Consider the following 15660-nt stretch of genomic DNA (forward strand, 5'->3'; position numbering starts at 1 on the left):
CCTTCCCTCCTTCCCTCCTTCCCTCCTTCCCTCCTTCCCTCCTTCCCCCCTTCCTTTTTTTTTCTCCTTCCTTTTTTTTTCCTCCTTCCCTCTTTCTTTCCTCCTTCTCCCCTTGTCCGACCACCACCACAGGATCTTCCCTCTCCAGCTGAACGCACCGTGCGCGATTCCTTGCACTTAAAGCCCTGAGGAGCCCGAGGTCTCATTCCTCGCAGCCTTCCGGGCAGCTGCCGCCACCGAGCTTTCTCTCACACAAAGCCTCGGTGTCCTGGGCATCGTGGCATCAATCTAGGCAGGAGTCCCAGCACCGGTGTCTGCTTCCGGCGCACGGGAGGGAACCCCGCGGCTGGGCCGCTGGCAGAGTGTGCCTCTTGCACCGATGAAGGCAGAGCAGGCGCTTGTCTGCTAGCCACAGTGTTTAACATCAAGTATTTCATGGGGGTTCATTATGTGTCCTGAGAGTTTTAAAAGGTGGTTGCAAAGTTTTGATAGCAGTTTATCAATAGTGAAATAACAAGATTAAAATAAAAATAGCTCTGTATAATTTTTTTTGAACACTGAGGCATTTGGCTTGCCAGCTTATTCAATACGATTCCAACCCTGCTCAAACAGAGAGATTTTCCGTATTATTTTTTGTTCCAGAATTAGCATCTATACTATCCCTATGGCTTGTTTTTAGTTCCTCCACCCCGCCGTAATATAAGTAGTTGGATGAATAACAACATAAGGGTTAATTATATTACCTTCTTGTACGTAGGATTAATTTGTGTTCATGTGGTCTACAGTTTCACTTCTATTCCTCCAAGCGGGTCCTGTTTCCGACCAGATATATAATTCACTTTGCTAAAGGTGAACACTGCAAATCTGCTCCTGTGGGATCATAATACCTGCTAAGACTGCTGTAAATTCTAGGAGCAGTTTGTTTTTCTTTCTTTTCTTTCTTTTCTTTCTTTCTTTTCTTTCTTTCTTTTCTTTTCTTTCTTTCTTTCTTTCTTTCTTTCTTTCTTTCTTTCTTTCTTTTTCTCCCTCCCTCCCTCCCTCCCTTCCTTCCTTCCGAATTCCTTCCTTCCTTCCGAATTCCTTCCTTCCCCCCTTTTCTCTCTCTTTTTTTTTTCTTCCCCTTCCCCCACTTGCTTAATTCAAGGCAGCTGGGGAAAAACAAAACACAGCGTGTTTCATTTCAGGTATCTCTCTCTGTGCTTAGACAGAGGCAGTATGTGGGCTGAGCGATTACCCAGCCTTATTTTCCGCTGGCTTTCCAGCCAGCGGCTCTGAGAAGCCTCCGCTCCACGGGACAGCACCAGCTCTGCCCTGGAGTTCGTGGCTGGGCCAATGCGACTTCGGGAGGAGGGTGGTCCGCCGCCGGGGTGCTGGACATGATTGAGGGGTTCCTCGTGGCCATTTGCCCAGAGGGGGCCCCATCTGCCTTCAGGCAGGACGGTCCTCCCCTCCAGCAAGTGTCATTGCGGCAGTGAGGTCACCTCCCTGCTCCTCTCGGGGAAATCGGACCAATTCTGGGGAGGCGGTGCCCAGCGCCTGAGAGCGCTGGGGCTGGAGATTCTGCCCTGCAGAGACATCTGAAACTCTCACACAGCTCTTCTGCCCTTCTCCCCCTCCCCTGTGTGTTTCAGGACATGGAGGTGTGAATCAGCTGGGGGGTGTTTTTGTGAACGGCCGCCCTCTCCCAGATGTCGTTCGCCAAAGGATCGTGGAGCTCGCCCACCAAGGGGTCCGGCCGTGTGACATCTCCCGGCAGCTCCGCGTCAGCCATGGCTGTGTCAGCAAAATACTTGGCAGGTAAAGGGGGACGACAAATCCTCTGTCCGGCTAGAGAAAAGTGTCAGTGCCAGTTCCAGAACTAGAGGCTGCAAACAAACGGAGATAGGCGATCAGTCCAGTAAGGAGAGCAGCTGCATGAGGAGTCGTGGTTTTATATGCCTGATGGGGAAAGAAAGAGCCAATATCCGTAGGTTTTGCTTGCCCCTTTTACAGTTTCTTGTATGCAATTCTAATGCGAAGTGCAGAATGCCATGAGTATCTGCTGTACATATAGTGTATGTCCTGCACTTGTCTTCTCTGAACAGGAAGGGAAATCTGGCAGTCACATTCAGCAAAATGTGAAAAATGTAGAAGTTGTGGAAGTTGCTTGTTTTGCTTCCTGAACAGAACTTTTTTTAAACAATAATAGCATTATATATTTCATCAACATTGTGACATGTGCATTCATACAAGCTATTCTGCAATCTATCCCGTTGTTGATGATTAAATGTTTTTTTCCAGTCTTCTACTGGATTAAGAGAGCACGGAACACCATAAGCAGCTAGTAACCATCTTAAATATATTTTGGCTACTTTAGGAGTGGCTCTCTGTTCAGCCAGGAGCTGCTCCAAACACTAGGGCAGCAGGATATTAAACTTTGAATTAATATTATTTCCTGATTTCCTTTTAAAATTTGACATAGATTCTGGTAAAAAATGCCATGCTTGCTTTTTTTTTTTTTTTCTTTTTTTTCTTTAAACACCTTCTGTGCAAACCTAAACCTAATTTGTGTAAGTTACAGTTTTCAAATGGTTTTGAACCCCAGGTATTCTTACATACTTGGGCAACTTATATTAAGGGATTTTTTTTTTTCCCTTGTGTTTTTCTTTGTCATCTGGAAAAGTTAATTACTGATCTGTTTGCTAAGATTTCACAGCTAATTTCATTGTTTAGAATTTTATTATTTTTATTTAAAATTTTCTTTTCCTATTCCTAACCAACATGTTCTCCTGGACATAGCGTAGCTGCAAAGATGATTCAGGCATTTTTCTGTAGTATCACACAGGGGATGTGTTGATCACTCAGTGTCCATATAAGTGGTCAGATTTGTCAGGGTCACAGGCGCCCGGTTTTGCAGCTCTTGTCACTGTTTTCCACATAACCATCCTACCTCTACTTGTCCAAACTCGTGACCAGTGTGTCCACATCCCTGCTTGGTTTCAGAGTGTAGGCTGGACTCGGTGCCTTTGCTTTATCTCTCATGCCTTCCTCACAGGGATATGCCTTCCCTGCAAACTACACACACTTCTCCCGCTGGAGTTTTAAGAACACAAATGCCTTGACTGGTTTAGAGAGGAAAACTTTCCATGGGCTTTATACTGCCCACCATGGGCTGTTTCAATCTGTTATGGCTCCACATCTGCAGGTAACACAGGCTCCTGCTCCCTGCCTCACTGGCGTGGTTTGGCTGGTGATGCTCATTGTTGCATTGGAATTGCCACCAATTCCCATTAGGATCAACACACAGCTTGGAAACAGGCAATTTATTTACCCACCAGGCAAAAGTCTGATGGTTTTACTTTTGGCAGTTTAGGTCTACTGTTAGATATACTTGCAATATAGAGCTCAGAGTGAGGTTCCAGAGCTCTGTCATTAAAGTTGTCAGCAATAAATTGGAATTTCATAGCTCATAATTTTCCTAACTAATAATTACAGTGGGTAAAATGTCTCTGTAATTGCATCTCTGTGTGTATGTTTTTTCATATGTGTGCATGTATGTGAAAAATGGGAATCCTTATGATAAATCCTTACATTTGGAATTTTATTATTGGAATTTTTCAGTATTAGATGCAGCTTTAAAAAAACATCTAGAAGTAGATAACCAGCTGTTGCAGGGCAAATGAAGCTCTTACCCCTTGGGGGGGGTGCTGGAGAGGGGCCCACCCTACACCTGCCTTTGCAACTCTCCATAAGCAAAAGGCCCTGACGTGATGCACATTAAATGATGCTGGCTAAAGTGATCCTTGCCTTTAAAAAGGAAACAGGAGTCAGGGATGCTGGAGGCATGCAGCCTGCAGGCCTTGTGACTGCACCCAGATTCATTGCTAGGGTGGAGAGGAGGGGGATGTCCATGGCAGTGCAGGGTGAGAACTGTTCCCATCACGATGACCTCCCCCAGCATCTAGGGAAGGGGTTGTGGGCCCAATCCTGCACGTCCCATGCAAGGCGAGCCTTCCTGTGGGCTCATCTGTGCTTGGGCGGGCCTTGAGGCCATGAAAGCAGGCAGGTGAGCAAAGGTTAAAGAGTTTGGGAGTAGAGGTCTTGCTGTTCTGAAGACACCAAAGATTTGTCCCCTGGTGAGCTCATCACAGCCGCAGTATTGTGGTGGCAAGGGCCCTCACTGGTGTGGCTTTCCTACTGTGGTGATCAGCCATGGGAAAGCATTGGCTGGTCTGTACAGGCACAGCATCCTGTACTGCTGGGAGTGCCCCTCTTGGCTAGGCTGTCCTGGAGTGCAGGGCACTGACCATGGGCACTGTTGGAGAAAAGTGCTAAGAAACATTTGTGAAATCAATCATTTTGACTAGATTTAAGAAAATTGTGACTTGTTGTCTCGTAGCGTTTGTGGTATTGTCTGGCTGCCTTCTACATCCTCCTCACAGAAATGGTGCCAGCAACCAAGGTTTTGAGCCCAGGGGTGCAAGATTTTAGAAGGTTTATGGGCCATGTTTGCCACTGTTTTTGTTATGTCCTCCTGGAAGTGTGAGAGGAACTAAATTTTTCTCCTCTGCCCTAAAGCTCACTGCATTTAGGGACAGCAGGAGGGCTAATCCATCTCTCAACACTTGCCATTATTGATATTGCATAAATGGTTCATGGGGGCTGGTAAGCCTGAGTCAACATTTGCACACAGAATATCTGAGAACATGTATGAACAATTTGGTGTCAGTCTCTTTAAAGGAACTTTAGGTCCTGCACACAGAGCTGTCCTGAAAACACTAAGAACAGGTAGCCTGGCAAAAATTCGATGAACATGATTGCATGTTTCAGTGAGGCAGACTTCGGCTGTGCAGACTGTTTGGAAAGATGGGGGAATTTTTTTTTTTTTTTGTATAATGGTTATGTTAGATAGTTGCAGGGAAAATATGTTAATAAGCAGTCTTGTCTTCCTGCTTGGGAGGTTCTCCTGAGCTAGAAATGTGGGCATAGAGCAGTGAGCGGTTGTGTTTGAGCTGCTGCAAGTACAGCTTGGTGGGCACCTGGTTGAGAGGCTGACAGAGTCGGGGGCTGCTCTATATGCAAGGGGTGTGCAGGATTAGGGCAGTTAGGGTGGTAGCTGAAGGTAGGCATGGGTTTATTTTTAATCTGGTCATGAGAAAATTCAGAAGATACAAAGAAGTTCAGGGCTGTGAGAGAGCCTCCTGTGTGGAATGCCCTGACTGCAGCATGGAGGAATACGGTCTCAGTCTCCGTTGTGGCCCTCAATATGTAAGATGGGACTTCTGCTCTTAGCAGCATGTTCAATACTTTATTAAAGGGGAAGACTTGCAGGGCCCAGAGATCTCAGCTACCATGTATTATGGCAAAGCTACCAAAAGCAGTATATCTTGTGTGATGTGCATGTGAAGAAATTGGTCAGATTTATTTTGGTTTAGGGATCTCATTCTCCACCTTTCCTGGGGGCATGGCATCAGCAGAGCTGCTGCTGGTGGTGAAGACGCTGCACCCAAGGAAGCGCTGGTCACAGAAACTGATCCCTGCCTCAGCTGGACCCCTCCAGAGCATGAGCAGCTCCCTTTCCCTCAAAATTTGTTATTGAAACTACTGAAAGTACATTTACTGAAAATGTAATGGTGAAAAGAATACATTTTGAAAAATAGGAACTATTAAAATCATAGTATGCATATTAAAATCAAAAACCAGGAAAAAGAGACGCTACTCTATTTATTCCAGAGCTGCAAATAAAAAACAATACCTAGCCATCATGTCACTCTGAATCATAACGAGCTGTAGATATTAATGACAGCATTTCTGTAAAAACAGTAATTTGCTACAAAAGAGTCCGCTGCAAAAAGTGGTCTTTGGTGTGATTTGTTTCTATTATTGCCAGTACTGCTGATTAATAACACACATTTTCAGTTAATTTTGGATCTCAGCATGCCCTTTAATCTTGCATTATTTCTTTTGTCTTGCTATTACAGAAAAATATATATTGTATCCTGAGGCCCAATTCCAATTACTATAAGTTAATCTATTAGGTGATAAAGAACCACACAGGCAGGAAATGTGTATGTGAAAGTGAAGATGTATCTCAGGATTTGCTGGGGTTCAGTTACCTTGAAATGATGCTCTCTATAAATCTCAGAGCATGTTCTGTGTCTGTGTGTGATAACCAAAGCTTTGTTTTGGATGTTGTCCCAGGTATTATGAAACCGGGAGTATTAAACCTGGAGTGATTGGAGGATCAAAACCAAAGGTCGCCACACCCAAAGTCGTTGAAAAAATTGCAGAGTACAAACGCCAAAATCCCACCATGTTTGCCTGGGAGATCAGGGACAGGCTCCTTGCTGAACGAGTGTGTGACAACGACACTGTGCCCAGCGTCAGTTCCATTAACAGGTAAAGTTCTGTGTGGGGTGGGATGCTCCATGGAAGCATTGTCACTATGTCTTTGTCTTTTAGTAGGACTGGGTGTTTGGGGCTGCTTCTAAGAAAAGCAGCTTCTCCTGTTTCCCTAGGGCACTTGGGGCTAGGGATCAGCTCTGGGCTTACCTCGGTGGCTGAAGCACCATGGATGATGAGCATTTCCCAGGAGTGGGCAGGTTCCACTGCCAGCCTTTGCTTCTTTTCCATCCTTTCCCCTCTCTGTGAGTAGGAGGACCTTGCTGGGAATGACCCTATGAGTTTGTTATGAGTGAAGCCCTAGTTCTGCTCTATAGGGTGGGTGTTCAGTGGGACATGCTTTGCCCTGGGGGGAAGCTCAGATGGCCATTGAGTAGGGTGGCAGCTGCCTGGGAAAGAAAGGGACCTAAGGCATGGGTCTGAGGTACCGTTCTATCACCCATTTGGTGTAGCTGACATTGGCCCAGGCCTACGTTCAGTGTGAATATCAGTGGGGGAATTTGGTTGGTAGTGTCTGAGGGCCTCTGCTGTCTGCTTTTTATGTTGGGAACCTAAGTGGCCTTGAATTGCTTTTGCAAAGATGCAGGGGAATCTCATTTGGAGACTCAGTCCCATGTTTGTGAGTTCTGCCATGGCGTCACAAGTCAGGGCTGGGGTCATAGAAGGGTCTAAAGGGCCTCTAAACTGCTGCCTTGTCTGTTACACCTTCTGTGCCCACAATTTCCTCCTGAGTCAAGTGACATGTAAGGTTGATGTTGGAAAAACCCAGTGAAATACTATGTGACATCTCCAGCCCTGCCAGAGCAACAGTAAGAGGCGAATACTTGGATAGCAGAGCTCTTGGGCACCCATGGGCCTGGCAAGCAGAGTTCTTTAATCTTTAAGTTCCAGGCTTCCTCCTCCCCACGCTGGTGAGATGATTTTCACTTGTGCAACTGCATACAAATTCTTCGAATACAGCTCGCTATAAAAGGTCTCATTTGCGTCCAGACGTGAAATAAATTGATGCAATATTCTTTTATTGGCTATCCCAATCTGATTTGCATTCATGGAGTTGCCGCTTGAGTAGCTGGAGTGGCTTCCCCAGCATTAGCGGGGAGTGCAGTCTCTGCTTTGACAGACCAAATGTCGACTCATATGTTTGTGGAATTTAAAAAAAAAAAATGGGGCTGTTCATGTGCGGTCTTTGCTGCTTGGGAGCCCCTGACTTGGAGGCTCCAGAGCAGCACGGAGTAACTCTATGAACGTGGTGTCTTTAGATTTAAAGGGGGTTTGAGAAACATTACACACACCAGGAAAACCAAAGGAAAATATCAAATACCTAAGGAGAAGCTCTGCTTCCATTAATGTCAACGAGTCATGTGAGAATCATGGCTGCTGTGAGCAGTCCTGTGCTTGTGTTGGAGAACTTCAAATGTCCTCCAAAAAACTACCAAAAAGGCAGTCACAGCTCTAGGTAAAAGGGAGATTTAAGTAGCTTCCAGTCATATTTTGAGCCAGTTTCTATGTTCCACTTGCTGTGTCCTTGTATGTTTCCACACTCATAATGCCCACACCCTCACTGGCCTTGTATCAGAAACCCAGTTCATGATCTGTCACCAAGGTTTTTGTCTGTAAATCTAATTCTTTCTTATCTGCTTGTGACTGTGGCTAAGATCTTTTCTCAAAGGTTTGCAATCCCTTTTAAGAAATGCATGCAATCTGTTTGAGTCAATCTGTTTACTCAGAGAATTGTTTTTGCTGGCTTAGGAGCTCCTTGTGAAAACCCAGACTGAACAGCCATGTGACAAAGAACCTGGAATTCACATCAAAACACTTTGCTTTAATGCTAAATCCTACAGTTCCAGCAGTCTGTGGGTTTTATGCTCATATTTAACATTGAGTATATACTTTGGGGCTTTGCTGGTGGGGAAGGCAGGAGGCCGCTGCCCACAATATTCTTGTTCACCACTGAGGTGCAAATCAGGGGCTGCCTGGTCAGCACAAACCTAAGCCTACAAAGATCTCTCTGAGTGGTTCCTGTCCTGCTGCAGTTACCATTTCTGCACAGGGGAGGATGGAGGTACTTCTCTGGTTCTCTTTCTGGTTCTCCAGAGTGCAGGGGGTGTTTGCCAGGGCTGTGTTGTTCCCTTAGAGGATGCTGATGCTGTTTCTGTGGAACACTAGAGTTTATGGGGATGGACTACTCACAGCTCATCCCCGCTACTGAGGGGGCCTTTTAGCAGACAAGTCTGAGCTGCTGCCCCCATGTAAGAGTGAATAATAATAATAATTTTTATTTATTAATAGCATTAATTGTAATAATAGGCCACTCTTCAATAGCAGAAGAAACTCTGTGTGATTAAGACTGAATTAATCATTGTGATTAGCTTTGCTCAAATCAGCTGAGAGCTGTCCTGCTGCTTTCAAATGCTCCAGTCTCTGTTCCTCCAGAGATAAAGATGTTTATGTGTCAGAAGGCCCTGGACACCCTTTCTTCACCATGACAGCCTTGTGCCGGGGGCTGTTTCCACTCTTGACCATGCAGGGTCCTGTTTCTTTGGCCGTGCTCCCCCACCAAAGGTGCTGTCCCAACTGTTCCTGTCCCCCACACTGGGCTGGCTGTTCTGGGGGCTATGTTGCTGGAAGCCATCTCCTGGTTGTGCCTGACATGCAACAGCCTCACTCTGGTGCTGTCAGCTGAGAGATGGCTTGTGGACAGGCCAAACCTCTGCCAGCCTCCATCAGACACCTCTGAGGAATGGGAGGGGAAGGGGACGGCAGTGCATCCTTTTCTGGAATGGAGTTGGGTGTCACCACTGGTGGTCCCTGTGCCTGTTTATGGTGGACTTACCAGCAAGGAACTGCTGTGTATTCCTGCAAGTTCACCCCCAAGCCCACTCCACCTGACAACTCCTCTCCTCTCCTGTCTGTCAAATTCATGGCAGGCAGGAATGGGAGGAGAGTTTGACAGGCACAGAGACGAGAAATGCTCACTGTGGCATTGCTGCTGTAACAGTAGTGCCTGGGGCAGGGGGATGTGTGGTGAACCAAGGGTGTGCCTCCTTCCAGCCTGTTCCAATTCTGCCACAGCCTGAGGGAGAGCTGTGTGATTTCCAGAGGTATTGCTGACCCAGTCTTTTGTTTTTTCATAGCGCATGGGCAGGTGAACAATGTATGTAGCATCTACCCAGAATCTCCCTTTGTAGCAGGTACCCTCTGTCCTGCACCACCACATATGCAGTCTGTTTTACCTTTATCTCTGAATTTTTCCTAATTGATGTCACTATCAATCAGAGCAAAGACTGTATGTACCCTGTGATGATAAATGTAGTCATTCAGCTTTAAGATTAGCATTTATTCCAACGCTTTCTCTTCAAAATAATATTTTGGCTAAGCTGATCCTTTCCCGAGGTGTCCAAGTGCCTCTAGCCATGTGAGTGCTATACTTGGGATGCTCTAGGAACAGCCTTGCAAATGTGTCCCAGCACCCAAGAGTGCAGACCACAGGCTGCTGGGACCTCTGGGCTCAGAAGGGCCAAGCTCCCAGGAGAGGGGGTACTGGCCTGATGGTTGCCCAGATAGCAATGGATATCTCTTTCCTGGGCAGTGAGGATGGGGTCCTCGAAGTCACCAAAGCACCAAACTCTGAAGCATCCTGAGAACCATCTGGATGCGAGCATGTTCAGTGTGCTCTGGGAGGACCTTGCTTGAGCAGGGAGGTTGGACGAGATGACCTACTGTCAACTGCTGTCTCTTCCAACCCGAGCCATTGTGTGATTTTGTGACTCTGTGGAATGTCACCCTGATGACTCTAATGGCAGGGGCTGGGGGCACAAATGTGGTCCTGGGTCCACCTGCCAAACTTTGATCTTTCAGTGAATGACAAAGGGAACATATGCAGAAAGGCATTTTTTGTATTGATGTTGGTGTCCTTTGCTGAAAAAGTAGTGTCTAATGCCTCCTGCCATTGCATGCCTAATGATAGCTAAGTGGTCATTTTCTTTCCATTACTCACAGGATCATACGGACCAAGGTGCAGCAGCCACCCAATCAGCAGGTCCCAGCCTCCAGTCACAGCATAGGTAAGGAAAACTTTTTTTAAAATACATTAAAAAAAATCATAATGGGTTACAAATATTCTGAAGAACTTTTAATCATTCTTATGGACAGATAATTCTGCATAAAACACTTCAGCACACGTGCTAATGTGCCTTCTTTGTCATTCTCCAAGGGCTGAACATAGTAAATGAATTTTATAAATACTTCTAAAAGGTTTTGAATTTTACTGATATTATGATAAATAGCTTTCACCATGAGACAGAAAATTGAAATCTAAACCAAAAAACCCCCACTAATAGGGGTCTATAGAATGTCAGATAATTAAAGTAATAAATCAAGAAAGGGATACTTATTCATAACATTTTCTGCATCATTAGTCAGTAAGTAGTTTTGAATGTGTTTTTTCAACTATCAACCATGCCTTCCATAGTTCTTTGTGCACTTGCAGTCTTGAGTGAAGAGGTAGCAAAACTTTCAGAACTTTTAATTCAGCCACAGAACAGTGATGCTGCACCCTGAGGGAGGTGATGCTGGTGGAGGGTGACCCAGAGGAGAACCCCAGGCTGGCGAGACACCCTCAGCCCTTCTCCTGGCTGATGGTGTCTTTCTGAGGAGGGTGGCTGCTTCTGTGCTGCAATGCAGCAGGGATGGAGGGGCTCAGTCGGAGCTGAGGGCTGCTTTCCTTCTGTCCTGTTCCATGAAACCCATCAGGACACAGGTCAGCCCTTGCTTCACAGGAAGTGGTGTGGGGGCCCTAGTTTCTCTCTGCCTTTATGCTGTCACCTGTGATATGGTGAAATACTTGCTGCTGCTTCTCTCTTGGCCAAGGTGTGCTGGCACCAGGAGAAAGGGAGCGGAGGCACAGAGCTGCCTGCATTCTTTCAGTTTGTCGGCAGATCCATACTGCAGACCCTGTGCCCTCAGCCTTTCTCTCCAGAAAATATCAAAAGAATCTCAGAAATCTTCCTTTATCTCACTGTGGTGGCTTAAATGCTGTCTCTTCATGAGAAAGTCGAGAACAGAGAAGAAAAATCTTGTTTCTCAGGGTCTAGAGTTGATAGAGACAGCAGGGATTCCTGACATGAGTTTGCTCTGTGTGAGCTGTGTCTGGGGGTCTTCCATGTGGTCCCACAGTGTATCCCCCCATCCTGTCCTTGGGGTCTGCATGATGATTTCTAGGATGTAGGGATGTGGCAGGACAGACTCAGACTGTAAGCTGAGGGAAATGATGGTGGTGCTCCCTCCTCTGCCTGCTTCCATGAAGCCTTAGACACCCACAGCATCACAAGAACAGTGTTTGCAGTGCAATCTGGCACATCCAGACTGGTGTAGGCTGCTCATGAGTGACCACCCTCGGTGGACACAAACAGTACCCTTTTCTGAGGGCTCTTGCAAAGCATAATGGATTTAGGTCATATTTTGGGGAACCTCAGGGTCTTTCAGCCATCGATCCCTGGGCAACCCCAGCTGTGCAAGGTCTCCAAAGGCTGGCGGCATGGTCTTAACATGATGCAGACTGCACACCTAGCACAGCAAGTGAAGGTTGCTCTACTCCCAGGAGGTTCCTGTCTCCAGAACCCTCTTGTGGCAGCTCCTCTCTCTGCATGACTGCGTTCACAGCAAGCTCTGTCCACATTGCTGGTGACATGGGCTGCTGTGTCACTGGAGGGCTTCTGCCATCCCAAGCAATGAGCTTTCCAAGCTCACTGAGCCTCGTGTGAGATGGGGTGTCTGACTGCTAAGGAAAAGCATCTCCCATCCCACAGCACATAGACCTAACCCCTCGTGAGGGGGGCAAAGGCTGACCATGCCTCTGCTCCCACCCCTGCACTGGGCTGCTGTGGAATGCTGCTGGATTGGACTGGACATGGCTGGGGTGGGTAAGGGCTCTTCCCGAGCCGGAGGTGCCACAATGGCCAGCTGAGCCCCAGCCCACCTCCTTTATGCCATGAGAGCTGGTGGCTTTTGGGTGAGCTGGTGCCCATGTTGTCCTGCAACTGACTGCCTGTCCTTGCCTTGCAGCTTCCACGGGATCTGTCACCCAGGTGTCCTCTGTCACCACTGACTCTGCTGGCTCCTCCTACTCCATTAGTGGGATCCTGGGAATTGCCTCCCCCGGCACTGAGAGCAACAAGCGCAAGCGGGATGAAGGTAGCAGGAGCTGTTTTCTGGGAGGGGGTGTGCATGGCTGCACAGCCAGAGGGGTGGGCTGGGGCGGATGCTGTGTGTTTGTGATGTGATGGAGCTGTGGACATCTGCCATCTCTGTTGAGTGCAGTGGAGTTTGGTTCTGTTTCAGCAGGACTTTGCCAAGGTCACAGACAAGCTGGGGTCCATCAGAGCAACCCAGTGGCCAGGAGCTGGGACTTGTCCAGGTGTTTTGGAAAGCTATGTCAGTGTGTCAGTTTTGAGCCAGGCCCTCCTCCACACTGTGGAACTTTTCCCTCCTGCCAATGAATAGGGGAACGGACACTATTGTGCTGACTCTGTGGCCACCTGAATTAAGAAATATTTGTAAAGTGGTAGAAGATTAACTGCAGAGACATCTGCTATGCTGCTTCTCTCAGGACTTTCTTCACTGGGGACATTTGTCAGTCTAGGAGGGCAGAAGTAAGCACAGTCTAGTTGGGGTTGGATATTGTTGATACACCCCTCAGATCCACACAGGGTGTATGGTCCTGTTTTGTTCTGCATCCTAATGAAAACACTGTTTTGGAGAGAAGGCCACCAGAGATAGAGTGGGAGGTAAAAGAGGGGAAATTCTGTGTTGGTGTCTTATTAAAATACCTTTAGTTTAGAGCATTACTTTCATTTTGGAACAACTTACAGAGAGAAGCTGAATCCATAGCAGTGGACACAATTTGTGTAGTGGAGGGCACACCAGAACTGTAGTGGGGCTTTTTCAGCTGAGGATGCAGAGGTCATGTGGAGGAGGGGTGAGTGCCTTTCCTGCTGAGTCACGCTGAGCACCCATGTTCCTCAGCTTCTGCTGCTGGTGCAGGTCCAGCACTGCCCTGCAAAAAGTGCAGGTCCAGATCCCTGCACTGCCCCCACTGTCCCTTGCTGCCCAACTGCTCCTGGATGGAGAGGGTGGTGGGTGGGTGGGCTGAAGCTTTAGTGGCACCCCCCAACCTGCCCCCCCCTCCCCTGGGGAAAACGCAGCTAAAATCAGCAGCCTGGCACCTGAGCTGTACAAACAGGGTCATGTGCCTGTGCATCCTTTAGTGGAAACACATGATCAGGTTGCAGAGTAGACCCAGATTTACTGAACTGGGAGAGAAACTGCAAGAGGTTGGTGGGGCCAGTTTCAGCCATGTGGGGAACTAATCTGATGGTGGGTGTATAAAACTCCTTGTGCTCAGGTTCTTGCTAAATATATCATTGTTACTTAACTCTGGGATTGTACACCTGATATTTTTTTCCAAATCCAGGTCATAAATGCGTCGTTAAATATATGCATTAAAAGCAGGTAGGGTGGAAGTTTTGTATTTTATCATCCAGGTCAGGAGAGAGGCTGTCTGTATTGACATGTGCTCCTGTGCCACAGAGCCATTTTTTGGGTGCTTATGAGAAGGCTGCTTTAACTGCAGAGAAAAGGATTGTTTCCTTGAAAAGCAAAAGCAGTTCCAGAAGTAGAGCTGAGAACCTGCTCAGCTTTTTTCAGTTCGCATTCAGAAATGAGCATGTGATTGCTAAAGCAACCCCCATCAGTTTGGCAGGATGAGTCATGGGGTTTGAGCTCCTAAGCTGGACAATAATGCTGTCCTCAGCAGGCTGTTTGAACTGCTTTTACCATAGACTCAGGGCTGCAGGTTTGGAGAGGCATACTCAGGTACTCCAACATCTTTGTCTGTTGGGGGGATCCCTAGGAGCATCCCTAACACCCTCACTATCCTGCTTGGCACAAGCTGGATAGGTGGGGCTGAGTGCATTGTGCCCATGGAGGTGTCCCAAGGCTCTGTATCTGCTTTATGTTTCTCTGATGTGAAGAGGAGAAGCATGTCACCTAATTATGGCCTGTATCATGATGTAGATGCACAAGCGACAGAGCTAATTTAACCATTTCCTGACTTTGGAGAGGCTGTCTCCACAGAGAGCCCCTCACATTATGTCATTTCTCTGTAGCTGTTGGAAAGTGAGTGCCTGCTGCTCTGCCTCCCTGCACACATTTCCTGGAGCCACTGGCTGTGCAGTGCTGTCCAGACATCCTGGTTGCCCTCAGCCTGGGGATGAGGTGGGGTGGACTAACCCTTCCAGCTGCACAGAGCCCTTGATATAATTCATTAACCAGTTTTGTTCTCCTCACTCTTGACATTTTTTTAGCAGATGTCACCAGTCTTTAACCCAGTGGGGAGCTTGCTGGGTAGCAACAGGGGCAAAGCAAATCAGACAGTCTTTATTGGTTTATATAGCTGAAAGTGTCATTTTTTCCCCTGTTGTAATATGGACTTGGAGCAGATGTGCCTTCGTGGGGGATCAGTTGCTTTCACTTTTGGTTAAAGGACATGCTACTGGAGACTGACATGAGGAGCAGGCTGTTCCGTAATGAGGCAGAGATACAGGCAGCCGCTGCAGTCTCCAGCAGTGGAGGATGCCGGACAGCTGCCTTGCTGTTCTGCCTGCATATTGCCTCCTCAGGTGCAATGGCTGCAAGTTTGCCCAGCCCTACAGTTCAGGGAAGGGCTGTAGAGGTGCCGGTGGGTGACAGGGATGCACAGAGTGACCATGGTGGGGTGCCTGCTCTCAATGGGATCTGTTTTAGGGCGAGACCCCAAGTCAGAGCAAGCTGAATGCTCCATCCAATGCTGACAGCTAGCGTATGTGTAGGGGCTGGTTTCACTGCACTACCAACAGCTGGCTGGGGGACTGGTGGTGGTTTCATGATGGACACCTGACATATTTTGGGAAGTGCCGAGCATCCCCTATCTGGAAGTCAAAGCTTTCTGAAGTGGGGTTAAATAATCCTTGTCGAGCACTGAGAAGAGGGCAAAAGAGACTTTTCTCCACAGGTGGGTGCCTAGCAGACTGGGCGCAGATATGCTTCTCAGGACATGTTTTGGGGATGAAGGAGGTTGCTGGGCCATAAGTGCTCTGGAGGATGATGGGGGAAGAAGGGCCAGTGCACAGCAAGGCAGAGCCCAGCTCTCTTTCTCCCTTCACTCCTCTCTTTGCTAGCCCTGGTCTCCATCCTGCAGAGCTGTGCAGGTCTGGAAGAGATGTCAGAAGGGCTTACGCCCAC

General features: G+C 47.6%; 1 protein-coding gene across 5 annotated transcripts in view; it reads left to right on the top strand.

Annotated features, from left to right (window-relative positions):
- PAX5 (paired box 5) overlaps positions 1–15660 on the top strand; it is a 138843-nt gene that overhangs the window by 10097 nt on the left and 113086 nt on the right. For all 5 annotated transcript variants that reach the window (XM_042023124.1, XM_042023127.1, XM_042023126.1 and 2 more), the window contains exons 2-5: positions 1632–1797; positions 6181–6378; positions 10381–10445; positions 12445–12573. In XM_042023124.1, coding sequence (XP_041879058.1) covers positions 1632–1797; positions 6181–6378; positions 10381–10445; positions 12445–12573 — 558 coding nt within the window. The remainder of the gene's footprint in view (positions 1–1631; positions 1798–6180; positions 6379–10380; positions 10446–12444; positions 12574–15660) is intronic.

Source organism: Corvus kubaryi, unplaced genomic scaffold, assembly GCF_017639235.1.
Source record: "Corvus kubaryi isolate FWS band 111438036 unplaced genomic scaffold, C.kubaryi_AGA036_p1.0 37236, whole genome shotgun sequence".
Lineage (NCBI taxonomy): Eukaryota > Metazoa > Chordata > Aves > Passeriformes > Corvidae > Corvus > Corvus kubaryi.